Consider the following 19,120-nt stretch of genomic DNA (forward strand, 5'->3'; position numbering starts at 1 on the left):
AATTATAGTAAGCAAAGACACTGGAAAGTGGTTAGTGTCAGACAAATACCTAAGAGCACTTCTAGACTTAGAATTTCAGTGTGTTTATTTATTTTTCCAGGTCCTCAGTTTTATTCTAGTAGGACTAGATTGGGGGATCTCTTTCTTTTTTAATCTCATTACATTTCTGATTAGGAATCAAATGATTAACTTAGAGTGAAGATAGGTTTAGAAGTGACTAAAAAAATTATGCTGATGAAGAAATCTGTGAAGATTTCTTCTTTTAAAGATCTTTAAGAAAAACTATCAGCTCTGTTTAATTTGAGCTGTCACTTAGAATCTTCCCAGGGCGGTGGCGGGCGGGGAGGGGGAAGGGAATAAGTTTGTTTTCCACTTTCTGATAGAAAGAGCGTATCACACTTTTGGCGAGGTTATTGATCACTTGACACAGAATAGGATGCTAGGTGCCCAGACAACATATACCTGCTATTTGGGAACTTTGCAAATGCATGCTGCTGCTGCTAAGTCACTTCAGTCGTGTCCGACTCTGTGCGACCCCATAGACAGCAGCCCACCAGGCTCCCCCGTCCCTGGGATTCTCCAGGCAAGAACACTGGAGTGGGTTGTCATAGTGTAAATCAGTTACCGGAATGGAGTAAGTGACCAAGTAGTTTTTCTTCAGGCTGATAAAGCAGCGCCATCTACTGCACACAGGTTTTTTTGTCTGTGTGTTGGAGAATTCTTCAGTAGAAATTCATTTTTGCAGACCTAAACACAAAGGAAATTGGTTTTCAGTCTGTTATCTTTTAAGATATACATCTGGGTCGATTTATTGAGATACTTGTTTTCCACGTGTATGTGTCTGTATAGTCATATTGAGAACAGTAGTCAAATAATAAGAGTAAAAGGTAAAACAATGTAAAGATGAAAACAGTATGAATATCACGTATTTCTTCTTGATGTCTCTTGATGTGTCTTTTACTCTGAAAATAAGTCTAATGTACCTCCATTTGCCCTTTTATGTCTACTAATGACATAAAAATCAATAGCTACCCGATGCCTTTTTCAGTTGAACCACTGTTCATATTTTATCCTAAGCTGCCCACAAATGAGTCCTTTATTAAATGATTACAGATTTAATAGGCCTCCATTGAATTCTCTTTTCTCTAGTGTTTTTTATTCCTGTCATAACACTTAATTCTACAATATTTTAAAATAACAACTCCTAATGTTCCTAATGTATTTTGTATTACAACTTCACATAAGCATTTACGTAGAGTATTAACAAGAACACCTCTTTTTATTAAGTTGGGACCATTAATTATCCTTTCAACCATTTTGGTTTATTTCATCTAATCTATTATAGAACATAAAGTAAGTAAGTGACAGTAGATATGCGGCAATAATGATTATTATTCTTTTCCTCACTACCTATAACTCTTTCAAGGTCTTAACTGATTATTGATCATTCACATTACTCACTCTGTAAACTGAGACGATCGTATCACTTCAGATCTTGAGTCATAGTTAATTTTTCAGCATGCACTCATTTCTTTTCAGTTGTATTTGTATTGGTCATACCACTGTCAATTTATATATTAATGGAATAGCACACAGTCTGGAATTTATAATATTTGACCTTTGTTAGGATTTGATTTTCAAATAGACTGAAATAGAATATAACTTGTTTCTATATCACATGCCAAAGTCATAATTATAGAACTGACACATGTTAAATTTCTAGGCATACAGAAAGCACAGATGGTTTCAGTTTTGTGTCCTGATTTGAAGAAAAGCTATTCAGATTCCAAAGACTGTCAAAAATTTGATTTTCTCATTCATGCCTATATGTTAAAAGGCTTTTGTTGTATTTATTCCAACTTTACTAATTTAATTAAAAACTGAATGTTTGATATGCTGTGATCTGGAGATCCAGTGATTAAAACAGAAATTTCTTGCCCTGAGTGAGTTCACTTTCTTGCAGAAGAGTGTGGGCAAGGAGCTAGGAACACGAAGTGAACCTGACCCAAATTTTAGTAAATGAGGAGGGGATTTAGGGGGGGAAATCAAGAAGACTTCCTGGAAGAGAGAAACCCTGAATTGAGTCTGCAGAGAAGATAAAGTATTTGTCAGGGAGATAAGCAAGGGAAGAATGCTCCAGGACTGCAGATGGGATTTGCAGAGACACTGAGATGAGAGAGCAGACAGGTGTGGGGAAATTTGTCTGTTCAGCTCTCCTGAGACTCAAGGCTACACATGAAAAAGTTCTGAGAGATGAGACTGGACACATAGGCAGAGATCAGATAATGCAGGGTCTGTCATGCTTTGGGACTTTGTTCTGAATGCTCTGGTGTCTTTAAAACAGTAAGGAAATGAAAGAGTGAGTGATGGAATTCAAATTGATTAGAAAGATCCATGTAGCAACTCTGTTGAGAAAAGATTGGAGAAGGATACGCCTGGAGGAAGAGGGGTCACTTACAGAGCAGGATAGAAAACAGTCCATGGGAAATGGATAACTGATGATGGGAGAGGGCAAAAGGAAGATGAATTTTGATGGGTCTTTGAAACGCCTAGACTGTGGTTCACCAGGCTCCTCTGTCCATGGAGTTCTCCAGGCAAGAATACTGGACGCGGTAGCCATTCCCTTCTCTGGGGGAACATCTTGACCCAGAGACAGAACTTGGGTCTCCCGCATTGCAGACAGATTCTTTACCATCTGAGCCACAGGGAAGCCCTATTATGGTGGTAGAACTAATTTTATGACCCAGTAAATGTGAAGACTATAGAAGGAGTCCAGGAAAACAGGTTTCCAGCAGGGGAAGAGTTTGGTGGCACCATCCACCAAGATCCAGACAATGCACAGATTAGAGATGAGCAGAGAGGAGAGGAGTTCTTCTATAAATGAGTGAGATACTTCCAAGTGGAGAGATCCAATGGGTGGCTGGTTATAGACATCAGGAGTTTAGAGGAGAGATTGGGATTGGAAATCTTTGTAACTTCTAAGTATGGTGTAGAACATCACTGAAAATAAATAAATTGGTTCTGTCCTCCAAGACCTTCTTTAATCTACCATCCCACTGTTCTTATGCTCTGTCCACCCCGCAGAAGACTGGTATGAGCAGTTGTATCCCCTCATCCTTACCCTGAAGGACTGCATGGGAGAAGTGGTGAACCGAGCTAAGCAGTCCCTGACCTTCGTGCTCCTCCAGGAGCTCGCCTACAGCCTGCCCCAGTGTTTGATGCTGACGTTGAGAAGAGACATCGTCTTCAGCCAAGCAGTAGGTGCCTCTTGTTTTTGTGAGCCCAGCACACTGATGGGCTATCGGATAGTATCCTCAGTGGGGAAAGAGATATTCTTATGACAGTCTGCTTTTTATTTTATTTTTTTGGCCATACATACCGCCTGGCCTGTGGGATCCTGGTTCCCTGACCAGGGATCAAACCCATGCCCCCTGCCTTGGAAGCTTGGAGTCTCAATCATTGGACTGCCAGGAAAGTCTAGTAGTTTGCTTTTTAAGGGGTTCCTTTTCTTAAGGTATTGATATCCAGCTTTTCTTATTCGTAATAGATACCTAGCTGAATAGAAACAACACGTGAGACCATAAATATTTATTTCTGTGAAAAGGTGGCCAAGTCCCTGAAATGTCCATTTTTTCACAGGGCACAGAGTCTTTGAAGGAGAGTCCCTTGTCCCGTCCTCATATTATTCCTGGGGTCTCTGCACCATGTGCTGTGCAGATAGTAGCCAGGACTGGCAAAAGGGATCTGTTTGCAATCCCTTATTTCTACAGCTCCCTCATGAATTCCTGGACAGGGCCTTATAATAGTCTGTTTTGTTTTTTGTTTTTGTGGTTTATATAGAAGTTTGCCAGGCCATAGTCTTGGATGAAAGTTGGGCTATATCACCTCCGTTGCCTACACCCCACCCTAGCCCATGGCAACAAGGTTGGCCTCCGTCACAATAGCTGTGCTCTCGCTCCCCTCCTGCCTGCACCCCATGATTGAGTTTTGCAGACATACACCTGGAGGGAAAGAGACAGAAGGCTGTCTTTGTAAACCATCCAGATAAAGGGAATAATTTAACCAAAATATCCCTTGTTCACTATGATTTCATGGATGACCCAGTAGTAAATGGAGCGAAGTGTCAGGCACTTTGCTCTGCCTTACACAAATCTCTCCACTATGTTCTTTCAACGACTCTGTGGAATGAGAACTATTATCTCTATTCTTCATGTGCAAAAATATTTGAGAAAGTTTTGGAAATGTTAAGTGACTTTTTATTTTACCGCCTGGTCTTTCCCTTTTCACAGTGCTGTCTTTCCCAAACCGTCCTACAGCATGGGTTTAGACATCCATGGTTTAAAAATGGATATATAAATAGTTCCAATTTTGTTTGGAAATTTCTAATGAAGTCTGTGATGTCTCAAAAGCCTTATATTTTTAAATTAAAGCTCACTGACCCCAGGGATTTCTTCAGTGCTTTTCTTTTCTTTTTTCTCCTTTTTTTAGCTTGCTGGATTGGTTTGTGGTTTTATCATCAAATTGCACACAAGTCTGTATGACCCTGGCTTCCTTGAGCAGCTTCACACGGTGGGATTGATAGTACAATATGAGGGACTGCTGAGTACGTACAGTGAGTATTGCTTTAGTCCATGTGAAAATAATATCCCTATTCATAAAGCTATGTGATCCATAGATTCTTCAGGTAAACATAAAAATAAGAGGTCAACCTTTCTTGCATCAAGCATTAGAGAAAGAATATAACTTTCAGTTCTTTATATTCATTCTCCTTGTCCCTGTGTTTTTACCCTCATTATGTTTTGAAAATGGAATTATAGATTACTTCACAGTGGAGTCCTGAGCAGCCATCTGGCTTTTTAAATATAAAAAGCCTTTGCCAACCTAGTTTCAATGACTGGATTTTTAAAGTCCCAAGTCTCTTATGTCTAGAACTGCCCTGTTCAATACATAGGTTGGTGTGGCAGTTGAGCCCTTGAAACATATCTAGGCCAGATCAATAAGTCCTCAACATGCCCACCAGACTTCAAAGACTAGTGGAAAACAGTTTTACATTAATAATTAATGAACAATTAATCATTGTATATTGATTTACAGCTGAAATGCTGTTTGGGCTATATTGGGCTAAAGGAAAACAGTATTAAAGGTAATTTCACCTTTAAAATTTTACTCTAAAAATCTGACTTCTAAGGTATTTAAAAGTATGTATGTGGCTCACATTATATTTCTTTTGCACAGGACTGATTCTTATTTAATTACCTCCTCGTTAGGCTTTATTTTTTCAGGGTATTAAATATAAAGAAGCTAGCATGAGCTTAGGTCAGTGATCTTCAACGCAACCGTTTCTATTTTCTAGAAATCAAATGTCAGTCCGGCCAAGGGAGAGAGATTTGCACAATACTTTGTGTCATCAAAGAATTAAAGCTTCTCTCTAGCCTTTCAGGAAAGGTATACCTCCTTCCTTCCTTCAAAGGAAATATGGACAGCTGGAGTCTATTGAAACGGTTCTGATTTCACTGATGAAAACCTTCAGACTCAGGCAAATGTCCTTAGAATGGATTCACTGCATTCAGGAACTCATTCACTAAATTGTTAGAACAAATTCTAGCAGGGAGGCGGAGTACAAAGTGACATTCTCTTCAAATAGTATGTTTGTAACTGGGTTCCTTTGCCCTTGCTTAGGTGAGGAAATTGGAATGCTGGAGGACATGGCCGTTGGTATTTCAGATTTGAAAAAAGTCGCATTTAAAATAATTGAAGCCACATCCAATGATGTCTTGCCAGTGATAACAGGAAGGCGGTAAGTGGCGCCCATTTCCTAAAGACCAAGCTTTGTTAGATGTTTTTTACTACCCCCTGACAACAGAGCCAAGGAGAATTAAGATTTGGCTTGGAAATGTTTCTTTTGTTCTCTTTTCCTTTTTTGAATGAGAAATAAATGTAGGTGACATGACAGGAAGATACTGAAAAACTCCTATAGGATTCATGGATGTTTATAAATTGCACTATAGTGAAATAAATAGGATAATGTTCCCCCGTGAAATGTGAGGAATTCAAAGTAATAGCAAGCATGAGAAAAAACATTTTTCTTTTTATTACTATCTAGTCTAAAGCTCTGGATGTTTTTACTTTTGCTGGAATCATTTGGTTAATAGTGTCATAATTCTTGAGATGACTTGATATTAAATCTGCTAAAAGCAGCAACATTTTAGAAAAGATGTATTTCTATGTCAGGGACATATGCCACCATTTTTCTTAATTATTTTTGACAATTCACTGTCAGACTGAGATTTCCAAGAACAGTTTTAAATAAATAGCTTTGAAGGTCATTGTATGATGGGCAAAATATCAAATAATTAAGAAAAATGATGGTATATAGAATAGACCTCCAATAGAAGAATTAACATCCTATGGATAAATTATTTCAGTCAGAAGTCCTCGAAATTTTAACCATTCTGGCATTAGCACTTTTAAATGCTGCATGAAGATACTTGAAATTTAAAGCTTTCTCAAATTAGAGTGAAAAAAAAAAAAAGAATTTTCTAAAGAGAGCCCTTTTCATGCCAGAGAGAAATGAAGAGACTTAGGTATGAAATATAAAAATTCAAACTAAACTTGTTTTCTTTCTCTAATAAACAGATAATTATTTAAACTTTTGTGTAAAGAATGCCCAGAAATCCATGGTTGATTGAAAGGTAACTCTTATATATAAAGAAAAACCACATCCCATTAAAACTAAGTATCTCAACTGCAGCCTAATGCTTAATTTGCCATTCATTGGAAGAAAAAGGAATAAAATTGCTCATATACATGCCTAGAAAACAGTGCCACCTTGTATTACTATGAAGATTATTAGCAAAGAAGTGGGAAACTGATACTTTTATCACAATTTATAACCGAAGCTTACCAGGCCATTTGCTATAGGCAGAGTGCAGATGTTTTTTTTCTGAGGGAGTTCTTTAGACTGTCTCTAAATTCAAAAGCTATCATATGGATGGGAATGAAACTGGAATGGCAAAGTGAGCAGCTTGGCAATTTTTTTCTCCAGAAAGCGACATTATAATTGGACAGAATTTTCTAAAGCAACCATCTTACGACTAAGAACTAAATTTGTGCACAAATTTAGAAGTCCTTATTCGTGAAAAACTGGTGTACATTGGATAAGGCAGTAGGAGTTTGTGGCATTTTTGTCGAGTTGCTCCCATCATTCCCAGCTCTGTCAGCACAGTTTTGTGAGGGCAAAGCAGGCCATAAAATCCGGCAGTCTCCTGCCAGAGGGGGCTGACTTAGTTTGGACCAGAGAAGAAAAAGAATTAAGCACACTCTTGAAAAGTTGTTAGAAACAATGGTGACTAGATAACCATTCACAATAGCATCAAATAGAATAACTACATCAGACTAAATTTAATAAAGCACTCTAAGAAATGGCAACCCACTCCAGTATTCTTGCCTGGAAAATCCCATGGACAGGGGAGCCTGGTGGGTTGCAGTCCATGGGGTTTCGGGGAGTCAGACACGACTGAGCACACACACCAGACCTGATGGCTAAGTTGGTAAAGAATCCTCCTGCAGTGCAGGAGACCCCGGTTTGATTCCTGGGTGGGGAAGATCCACTGGAAGAGGGATAGGATACCCACTCCAGTATTCTTAGGCTTCCCTTGTGGCTCAGCTGATAAAAAATCTGCTGCAATGCGCGAGACCTGGGTTCGATCTCTGGGTTGGAAAGATCCCCTGGAGAAGGGAAAGGCTACCCACTCCAGTATTCTAGCCTGGAGAATTGCACTGACTATATAATCCATGAAGTTGCAAAGAGGTGGACATGACTGAGCAACTTTGACGAAGAATTGGAAACAGAACATGCAAAATAATGCTTGGAGAAATTAATATGATCCAATAAATGAAAAGACAGTCCATGTTCACGGACCTGTAATCCTCATTCATTATTGGTGGTAATGCCACTTTGGAAACAATTTGGCAGTTGCTGAAAAAGTTAACCTAAAATTGCTATGTGACTCATCAGTATATTCCCAAGGGGAAATGTCCACACAAAACTAGTAGTATTTTTCAGAACACAAGTAGCCAAAATCATGAAGTAATCAAGTGTTCATCAACTTGAATGCACAGACAAAATGTGGTATACCTAAGCAACAGAACACTATTCAGCATGGTACTAACACATGCTGTGACACACGTGACTGAAAACTGATGGTAAATGAGAAAAGCCTATAAAGGACTATATGTTGCATGATTCTTTTTATATGAAACCTGTAGAAAAGTAAGATCTGTAGAGACATAGAAATACATCACTTGTTTCTTGGGGCTGACTATGGGGTTGGGGTTTGAATGCAAACAGTCAAAGGAGATTTTTTTTAAGGCAGTGGAAATGTTCTGAAAGTGAATTATGGTCGTGATTGCACAACTCTATAAATCTGTGAAAACTCTGAGTTATATACTTAAAACAATGAGCTTATGTCAATTATATTTTAATGGAGTGACAAAACATAGGCAGAACACTCTGACATAAATCGCAGCAATGTTTGTTTGGATCCGTCTCTGAGTGCAGTGGAAATAAACGCAAAAATAAACAAATGGGATCTAATTAAACTCAAAAGCCTTTACTCAGCAAAGGAAACCATAAACAAAACCAAAAGACTACCAATGGGATGGGAGAAAATGATGCAACTGACAGGGGATTAATTTCCAAAATATACAAACAGCTTATACAGCTCAATATAAAACACACTCAAAAATAACTTGATCAAAAAAAAAAAGAATGTGCAATAGACCTAAATAGGCATTTCTCCAAAGAAGACATACATTTGGCCAACAGACACATGAAAAGACGTTCAACATTGCTAATTGTTTTGTTGTTCAGTCACTAAGTTGTGTCCAACTCTTTGCAACCCCATGGACTACAGTGTGCCAGGCTTCCCTGTCCTTCACCATAATTGCTAATTATTAGAGAAATGCAAATCAAAACTACCAAGAGGTGTCCCCTCACACCAGTCAGAACAGCCACCATCAAAAACTAAAAATAGTAAACACTGGAGAGGTTTGTGGCGAAATAGGAACCCTCCTACACTGTTGGTGGGAACGTTAGTTGGAAAATGGTATGAAGGTTTCTTAAAAACTAAAAATAAAGTTAACATATGATCCAACAATCCCACCCCTAGGGAAAACAAAAATGGTAATTCAAAAAGATTCATACACCCTGATGTTTGTAGCAGCACTATTTACAAAAGCCAAGACATGAAAGCAACTTACATGCCCAATGAAAGATGAATGGATAAAGACTGAGGTGTGTATGTATATACATATATACACACATATGTCCAACATGGAATATGACTCAGCCATAAAAGAGAATGAAATAATGCCATTGGCAGCAGCATAGATGGGCCTAGAGATTATCATACTAAGTGAAGCAAGTCATGCAAAGACAAGCATCATATGATATCACTATATGCAGGATCGAAAAATAATACAATGTACTCATTTAAAAAGCATAAGTAGAAGGCAAACATGGTTACTAAAGGGGAAAGTAAAAGTGTTAGTTGCTCAGTCATGTTCGACTTTTTGTGACCCAGTGGACTGTAGCCCACCAGGCTCCTCTCCTCTGTCCATGGAGTTCTCTAGGCAAGAATACTAGAGTGGGTTGCCATTGCTTTCTCTAGGTGATCTTCCTGACACAGGAATTGAACCTGTGTCTCCTGCATTTCAGGTAGATTCTCTACCATCTGAGCCACCAGGGCAAGTGGCTTCCCACTCCAGTATTCTTGGGGTTTCCCTGGTGGCTCAGATGATGAAGAATCTGCCTGAAATGCAGGAGACCCAGGTTCGATCCCTGGGTTGGGAAGATCCGCTGAAGAAGGGAATGGCTACCATACCAAAGGAGAATGGGAGGATAAATTAGGAGTATGGGATTAGCAGATACACAATACTATGGGTTTTTTTTTTGTTTGTTTGTTTTATTTTTTTTTATTTTTTTCAGTTTTTTAAATTTTAAAATCTTTAATTCTTACATGCATTCCCAAACATGAACCCCCCTCCCACCTCCCTCCCCATAACATCTCTCTGGGTCATCCCCATGCACCAGCCCCAAGCATGCTGCATCCTGTGTCAGACATAGACTGGCGATTCAATTCTTACATGATAGTATACATGTTAGAATGTCATTCTCCCAAATCATCCCACCCTCTCCCTCTCCCTCTGAGTCCAAAAGTCCGTTATACACATCTGTGTCTCTTTCCCTGTCTTGCATACAGGGTCGTCATTGCCTTCTTCCTAAATTCCATATATATGTGTTAGTATACTGTATTGGTGTTTTTCTTTCTGGCTTACTTCACTCTGTATAATCGGCTCCAGTTTCATCCATCTCATCAGAACTGATTCAAATGAATTCTTTTTTACGGCTGAGTAATACTCCATTGTGTATATGTACCACCGCTTTCTTATCCATTCATCTGCTGATGGACATCTAGGTTGTTTCCATGTCCTGGCTATTATAAACAGTGCTGCGATGAACATTGGGGTACATGTGTCTCTTTCCATTCTGGTTTCCTCGGTGTGTATGCCCAGCGGTGGGATTGCTGGGTCATAAGGTAGTTCTATTTGCAATTTTTTTAAGGAATCTCCACACTGTTCTCCATAGTGGCTGTACTAGTTTGCATTCCCACCAACAGTGTAGGAGGGTTCCGTTTTCTCCAAGACAATACTATGTTTAAAATAGATAAACAAGGACCTACTTAATAGTACAGTGAACTATATTCAAAACCTTATAATAACCTATAATGGAAAAGAATCTGAAAAGATGTGTGTGTGTGTAACTATCACTTTGCTATACATCTGAAACTAACACAACGTTGTATATCACGTATGCTTCAATTTTTAAAAAAGCTATCATAAAGTGTATAATGTTTCACCTTCAGAGCAATCTATAAATTTGCAGAGCAGACTTTACCCATTGAATCATCTCATATTCCAGAAAATTTTGAAATGAGTAAATATCAGCTGTCTATTAGCCAGTCTATTGTAAAGGACACTGAAAGCAATTTTTAAAAGAAAAATAAAATGTCCATCCATCTGAGGGTAGTGCTAACATCCTTGCTCGCTGAATGGATGGTATTTCCCAGTTCTCTCGTTCAAAGCTGAGGTGAAAAACTCTGGCAGTCGAGGATTCAGAGTAAGCATCAGTATTATTATACTAGAGAAACTGAAAAGATTTTCACAGAGACCCGCCAATTCTCCTGTTCTTTCGTACGCCATATACGTATTACAACACCAGCGCTCTGTATGGTTCAGGAAACACACAGACTTTCCTTAGTTCCAGGTGAAACTTGGCATTTCTTTGCTCCGTTCACACTGGATCAAAAGATACTACATTTCAGAATATATAAGCCTCTATTCTTCTTGACCTTATTTTGTGAATCCTAACTTAAATCTTCAACACTAAACATTAGGGGTAATTTTTAATGGAAATTTCCAATGAAAAAATGCTCCCATGATAATGTGGAGAAATGATCAGGAATCACCAAAGGTTACATCTTAAATAATAAAACTATTGCATTTCCATCAGTCTATCACAAACAGTTAGGCTGTGCTAAAAATGTTATAAATGATTTTGTTCATTAGTTTCACTTTATTGGAAATCCGTTATTGCTTTTCTTATCACTGAGACTTGGTTTTAAAATAATTAAATCAAGAAAACAAATATTGACGCTCTTATGCACATGGTATATGAACATGCGCTAAATGTTCTTCCTTTCCTAAAACAACTCAGAGTAAGAGAAGTAAATGTGAACACTTCTTTATGCCAAGTCATTTAATAGTAAAGTGAATGAAATGATTATCAAATGAATTAGTAGTAGAAAATAAGCAAATAGCAGCCAAAAACCCGAATCAGTGCTTTATTCCAGCTGTTTTGTTGTTTCTTTTCAATGACTCTAAAGTAGTAAAATTGAGTGAAATACAGCAGCGCTGCGTCTCTTTGTCCCCCTCTCTCCAGTGAACACTACGTGGTGGAGGTGAAGGTTCCAGCAAGAATGTTTGAGTCACTGCCTCTGCAGATTAAAGAAGGACAGTTGCTTCACGTGCATCCAGTACTTTTTAACGTTGGGATCAATGAACAGCAAACTCTTGCTGAGAGGTAAGGTTCAGATATAAGATCAGTTCTTTTTTTTTTTTTTTAATGTTATGAATATGCTGAGTAACATGTTCCTGTACATAGACACTGGATTCATGGGTAACATTTCCCTTTCATCCACACTAAGTTACTTGATATAGCAGACAGAATTATTCATATTTAAGGATTCCTGGCTCATATCAAATTTAAATGTTATAAAATAATAAGGAAAATATTGGTGTCAATACCAAAATATTCACATGGGTTAGCTTTCTTCATGTTTCCAAATACCTATGTGTGTGTGTCTCAAATTTTAGAATTGTTTTATGCTCACATGTATTTCACCATTGTAAACTCTACTAATTGTGTCAAAATTTTCTGGACCTAAAACATATTATCCTTTCCTTTGTTTTATTTAATAAAATAATTGTTACTGGAGGATGCCAACACATCCTTTCATAATAGTTAACTCAGTTAAATGACAGATGATTTTATGTGAGTTCATAAGTAATTGTAACAAACCATTTTTTAGCAGATAAAGGAATTAACTTTAGCATCTCATATGGTTCACATGTAGAGATTATCAAGAACAGGTAAGAGATAAGGTTCACAGAATACATTTTTAAAAGATTCTCTAAAACTTCTTAGAGAAAGAAGTTACTGTCTAGCTGTAAAGCCTGGCTGAAAAAGCTCCCCAAAGCTAAACTTTTGGAGAGTATTTAAAATGCTTCCTTATCTATAGTTTAGTCTCTATATGTATCTCCCACTGCTGCTGCTAAGTCACTTCAGTCGTGTCCAACTCTGTGCGACCCCATAGACGGCAGCCCACCAGGCTCCCCCATCCCTGTGATTCTCCAGGTAAGAACACTTGAGAAGGTTGCCATTTCCTTCTCCAATGCATAAAGTGAAAAGTGAAAGGGCAGTCACTCAGTCGTGTCCGACTCTTCACGACCCCATGGACTGCAGCCTACCAGGCTCCTCCGTCCATTGGATTTTCCAGGCAAGAGTACTGGAGTGGGGTGCCATTGCCCTCTCCATATATCTCCTACCCCCATAGTTAGCTAGTGTGTTCTTTGCCATGATTGTTAAGAATGTTTTAATCCTTTACTGTTGTTTTTTAACTAAACTAAAAAACCACTCCATTTATAGTCCTCTTGAGAAGAGAGCAGAAGAGCACCAGTACAGAGGCTGGCATCCTTCATGGTGTGGACCGAAAAAAATAGTTCACAGAAGTGAGCTCGTCCCTGGGAGAGTGGAGGGCCCTACGTGTGCCTGCAGCAGTGTGTTTAAGGCTATATGCAGCTCAGTGTCTGGTCCTGGTCTTCTAGACCTCTCCTCAAGCTATCATTAGTGAAGAGGAAGATTGGAGGGATAAAAAGAGAGGGAAGAATTTCTGTGTCTTTAGAGATACAGCTCTGCAGAAATGGAGAAACTAACTTGGACAGAGTGTCAGTTATGCAGAGGCATGGGGTTAGTGTTTTAGATTTATTTCATTCAGGTTCACATACAATGATTGTAAGAATATTTTGGTATGTCAAAAAAGATTGATGGAATCAGGGCCAGTGGAAATTGGAATATGTTAGCGATCACCATTATGCAATGTTGTTTCAAAAAACAGACTCCTCCCTTGCAAAACTGTTACCATCTATTTAAAAAATAAAGATAAAAAAGTTACTTTGGGGTCCTGTTTTATAAACCATAATTATTCTCTTTTTTCTATATTTAGGTTTGGAGATGTCTCTTTGCAAGAAAGTATTAATCAGGAAAATTTTGAACTCCTTAAAGAGTATTACACAGTATTTATGGAAAAGATGCCTCCTGATTGTAAGTATGCAAGTTACCAAAAAAAAAAACAAAACCCCACAACAATAATAATTTCTTGATTAATAATTCTTTGGGAGAGGAAATGTCAATGGAAGAAAAAAGCATGGGGTGGGAATGTGAGAGTGATTTTGAAATTGTTTGCGCCAAAGAGACTGATTGCAAAGGTGGCCTCTCAGACACCTGCCTCATTATTCTGATTGCATTCAAGTGTGTCCTGCTGTTCATATTAGGACATTAATTTCAATGCCCTGGGAAAGTGCCAGAAGTTAAAAATAAGGAATTCATAATTAGAAATCTCAATTGAATCCAACAGAAATTTTGTAGGATTTGTAACTACATAAAAGACTTTAATACAGATATAGGTTTCTGATGTATAGTCTACATCAGATATATCTCTAGCATGTATATGTGAGTGTATTGTTCTTCAGTTGCTCAAGTTGTGTCCGACTCTTTTCAACTCCATGGACTGCAGCACACCAGGCTTCCCTGCCCGTCACCATCTCCTGGAGCTTGCTCAAACTCATGTCCATTGAGTCGGTGATGCCATCCAACCATCTTATCCTCTGTTGTCCCCTTCTCCTCCTGCCTTTTATCTTTCCCAGCATCAGGATCTATGTGTGTGAATGTTTATATATATTCCTATATATACAAATCAGAACATAAATTTTACAAGTAATTAAAAGTGATATAAATTAAGGCACAAATTATTGAACATGCTTATTGCAACGTTTATGTGAACATGTTGGGGTATAAGTCTATAGAAATATGTTTTACATTTTGTCTTCTGCTTTGTTTTGGGCCATTGTTCAGTACTGCCATCTTTTTGAGCAATCCAAAATCACAGATTCAAGAATGTATTTGGAGCTCTTCCATAAGTACTATACGTAAATAAGTTGAGATACTTAGATAGTCACAATAAGAAACTAGGTTTTAATAAAGTAGGAAATATCGTTACCAAAAGCTGTAATTAAAGTCTGCCTGTCATCTATCTGCTGGCAATTTGTTCACTGATCTGTATTCTGATACTTAGTTTGAAATAGCTTAGGTAGCAGAGTATTTAGGTCTCTTTATAACACAGTGATTTTACTTCAGAATATTATACTGGCATAAGCACATCCATGTATGTATCATTAGAAAATTTTACTGCTGTTTTTATGTTTTATTTCACATAAGATATTTTTAATGCCAAAATGAAATTAAGTACAGAGGGATTCTTTGGCAGTCAGCATACTTATGAATTTCAGATTTGTAAATTACTTGGAAGGTTAATAATATAAATCACACTATCTTGCTTTAGTAATTACTGGGAAAAGTTTATTATAACTTGGATGTTGCTGGATAATTCTCTCACAGTTACTTGTAATTTGGAAGTCATTCCCAGAATTTTTATAGACAACTTGATTTCTATTTATAGGGGTCCTTTCAAAGTGAGATCCCTGTACCTGCAGCATCAGTATCACCTGGGAATTTGTTATCAATGCAAATACTCAGGCCCCTCTGCAGCTCTATTGCGCTTGCCCTGCAATCTGTTTTAATAAGGCTTCCAGATGATTTCTGACCCATACTAATGTTTGAGAACCAATGCTATACCATCTCTACTCAAAACACACATTATATTAAAAAGTAGGTTGTTGATGAAGTCTTTGAAAGATTTTAATACCATATGCATAAACAACTATGCACTCCAAAAAAGAAATATGTATAAATAATTGTTGAAGTATTTCTCAGATAGGAAATACAAAGTAATCCCTACATTCAAGTCATTTAAACTCTTCATGGGAGTGTAAGCTTTAAAAATTTGAAGAACATGAGATCTCATATAATGTATTGCTAATTAAAAGAACAGTTTTAGAAACATATAAATATATTTCATGCTTGAAAACAGGCTGGACTTTTGCATCAAATCAGTTTTATTTCATTAGTTGAAATAAATTGTCTTAACATACTGAATTTTTCTGATATTTTGTTTCCTGTTACGTCAGCATATTTTTGAGACAGCACTACATACATTTGGTGCAGAATGAAGGTTTGCCATGGCTGTGGTTATTTTTCGTAACAAAAGTCTGAACCATAGCTATGAAATTATACTGACATATATAGGATTATTCCTCATGCAGAAATATTGTAACCCAAAGCATCACTGGATTGCACTCCATTCAAGGAAGAACCAAAAAGCTTTATTAAGAGTGGGAATAAAGGTTAGGCTATTTGTTAAGGAGGAAAAAATTTCTTTGTGGGATCATATACCTAATCCATATAATCTACTATTTTTCTTTCATAGTGAAATCAAGGGATAATTTGTAGTAGTGTAAAAAGGATAAGTTAACCTCTAACCATATTACTTTCACTTATTCATCCATTTTGGATATCCTATCCATCAATTTACTTACCATGGTTTTTTTATTATTTATGAACTAGTCAAATTCTATTAGTTCAGAAAACGAAGATCATGGCATCTGGTCCCATCACTTCATGGGAAATAGATGGGGAAACTGTGGAAACAGTGGCAGACTTTATTTTTTTGGGCTCCAAAATCACTGCAGATGGTGACTGCAGCCATGAAATTAAAAGACGCTTACTCCCTGGAAGAAAAGTTATGACCAACCTAGATAGCATATTCAAAAGCAGAGACATTATTTTGCCGACTAAGTTCCGTCTGGTCAAGGCTATGGTTTTCCCAGTACTCATGTATGGATGTGAGAGTTGGACTATGAAGAAGGCTGAGTGCCGAAGAATTGATGCTTTTGAACTGTGGTGTTGGAGAAGACTCTTGAGAGACCCTTGGACTGCAAGGAGATCCAACCAGTCCATTCTAAAGGAGATCAGTCCTGGGTGTTCTTTGGAAGGAGTGATGCTAAAGCTGAAACTCCAGTACTTTGGCCACCTCATGTGAAGAGTTGACTCATTGGAAAAGACTCTGATGCTGGGAGGGATTGGGGGCAGGAGGAGAAAGGGACGACCAAGGATGAGATGGCTGGATGGCATCACGGACTCGATGCACGTGAGTCTGAGTGAACTCCGGGAGTTGGTGATGGACAGGGAGGCCTGGCGTGCTGCGAGTCATGGGGTCACAAAGAGTCGGACACGACTGAGCGACTGAGCTGAAACTGAAACTGAAATAAAAACTTTCCTTTTTATCCCAAAAGACTTTTTTTTTTTAAAATTTAGGGATGTCCCCTAGTTTTGCAGTATCAGGAGTTAATGAATAAGTCATTTTAGCCAAATTTTCACTTTCAATCAAGCAGTTACCATCCTTTTACTTTTCTTGTACTTAAGTTTTGTGGTCTAAAACATTGATTCTTCCCCAGATATTCTCCAAGTCTGTTAAATATGTCGTAGGTTCAGTTGATAGTCTCAATTCAGCAGTCTACACATGCAGAATCCTTTTGTCCTAATAGTTCTATCAGCCGTACTGATAGGACACACACCCCTTAGGAGTTTTTAGTGGGGAGAGGAGTAAAGTTAAAGTTGCCAGACAACAGAACTCCATTTCCTTTCAGTGTGTTCAGCATAGTCTGGTGATTTATAGACTAATCTATTTGAAAGTCTCAAGTTCATTTGGAAGAAATCATCAAATTCAAGAATTACTATCCTCCAACTCCATCTTCTTCGTATCTGCAGAAGGACCATTAGTGAAAGGCTTGGAATAGCCTCTCTCTGTATCTCTCTCAGTCTCTGTCTTTCTGTCTCTCTCAGCAGATTCATGGGATCTAGAGCTGTACATATATGTGTATGTATGGATGTACAGTTAGATATATATGTATGTTTTTACACATACATGTATATTTCTTGCTCCAATAGACATTTCTGCAAAATTTACAGGAAAGGAATCACCCATTCTTGGTTTCCTCCTCCTCTGTAACAGGCACTTCCCAGCTCTAGATCCCATGAATCTGCCGAGAGAGAGGCCATTCTCACCTACCGAGTATTCCACTAATGGAATACATACATGTGTATATGTGTATATACATTTGTGTACATATGTATATGTGTATATATCTATATGTATGAATGTGTATATATATATATATATATAAATATATATTAATATATATATTTATCCGAGGTTGGTATCAGGCAGAGCTGTTGATGGCTGAGAGGTCTGTGCTGTGTCTGGGTACCTTGTGCTGTGGATTTCTCCCTTCCCATTTTCCTGGCTTAGCGATGCATCTTTTAGACAGTTGTTCTTGCTGCCTTGACTCTAAGGCACAATAAATCATCAGGAGCTACTTTCCCTTAGGCCCTGCCTGTGATAGTCACTGGCCCCTTTGATCAACTAGGGAAACTCCCCTGGGGCAGGTATGCGTGTTTCTCTCTCCCTGGCTCTGATCTTCCAGGTGGGTTTGATGAGCTCAGAAACCTTTCAAGACCCCTTTCATAGCCTACCGAAAGCATTAAGACACTTAAGTGGTGGGTTAGCAAAATAAAATTAAGTACTGCTGTAAATCGCTGGCACAGACTGCTCAATGATTTAGAGTAACCATCTCATCTCACGTGATTCGAGGCCCCTGAGTGAGTTTCATGGAAGAAGCAGATGAAATGCTTTCTTTTCCCTTTAAATGAGGACTGACCAAGTGTCAATTTGTAATCTCCAATCTCCCATTCTCTCTTTGATAATAATGCCCTTCTCTTGTCTTCTTGCCTAAGCAAAGGAGAAGGATGTTTTCATGCAGTTCTATTGGAGCGCTGCCATTTATTGGTCCCTGTGTGAGTGCTTTAAGGATAGGCTGTTCTAGCTTATGAGCTTAGAAGGGGGATCAGGCAGGGCCTTTAGTGAGCTGATGTCAACTACCTCCACAGTATTTGATATCCCTGTCTTACAAAAAGTATTTCATCAACTGTAGTATAACGATTGCACAAAATATTTTTTAGAACAAATCTTAGGTTGGTGATGAGGGTAAGTAAAATATTGTTGTTATATTTCATCCTGCATTTTTTTGGCTGTGGTTGCTGTAAGCCTCCCATTCAATTTAGCAGACATTGTTTGAGACCATATCATGTGTAAGACTCTGTGCCTATTGCTATGGATGGTGAAAGATAAAAGACTCTGCCTCTAGTAGCTTACCCTTTCAAGACTCGGCATGATCAAGGAATCATGTACCTTAACTCTAAATCTCTTTGCTCAGTCATGTCTGACTCTTTGTGACCCCATGGACTGTAGCCCACCAGGGTCCTCTG

The 19,120-nt window shown here is 38.1% G+C and overlaps 1 protein-coding gene across 9 annotated transcripts in view; it reads left to right on the forward strand.

The window, feature by feature from the left end:
* Positions 1-19,120, forward strand: part of INPP4B (inositol polyphosphate-4-phosphatase type II B) — an 883,288-nt gene that overhangs the window by 781,682 nt on the left and 82,486 nt on the right. For all 9 annotated transcript variants that reach the window (XM_069556830.1, XM_069556833.1, XM_069556829.1 and 6 more), the window contains 5 exons: positions 3,085-3,257; positions 4,489-4,612; positions 5,680-5,797; positions 12,002-12,142; positions 13,845-13,942. In XM_069556830.1, the coding sequence (XP_069412931.1) occupies positions 3,085-3,257; positions 4,489-4,612; positions 5,680-5,797; positions 12,002-12,142; positions 13,845-13,942 (654 nt within the window). The remainder of the gene's footprint in view (positions 1-3,084; positions 3,258-4,488; positions 4,613-5,679; positions 5,798-12,001; positions 12,143-13,844; positions 13,943-19,120) is intronic.

The sequence above is a fragment of the Ovis canadensis genome, chromosome 17, assembly GCF_042477335.2.
Source record: "Ovis canadensis isolate MfBH-ARS-UI-01 breed Bighorn chromosome 17, ARS-UI_OviCan_v2, whole genome shotgun sequence".
NCBI classification, from domain to species: domain Eukaryota; kingdom Metazoa; phylum Chordata; class Mammalia; order Artiodactyla; family Bovidae; genus Ovis; species Ovis canadensis.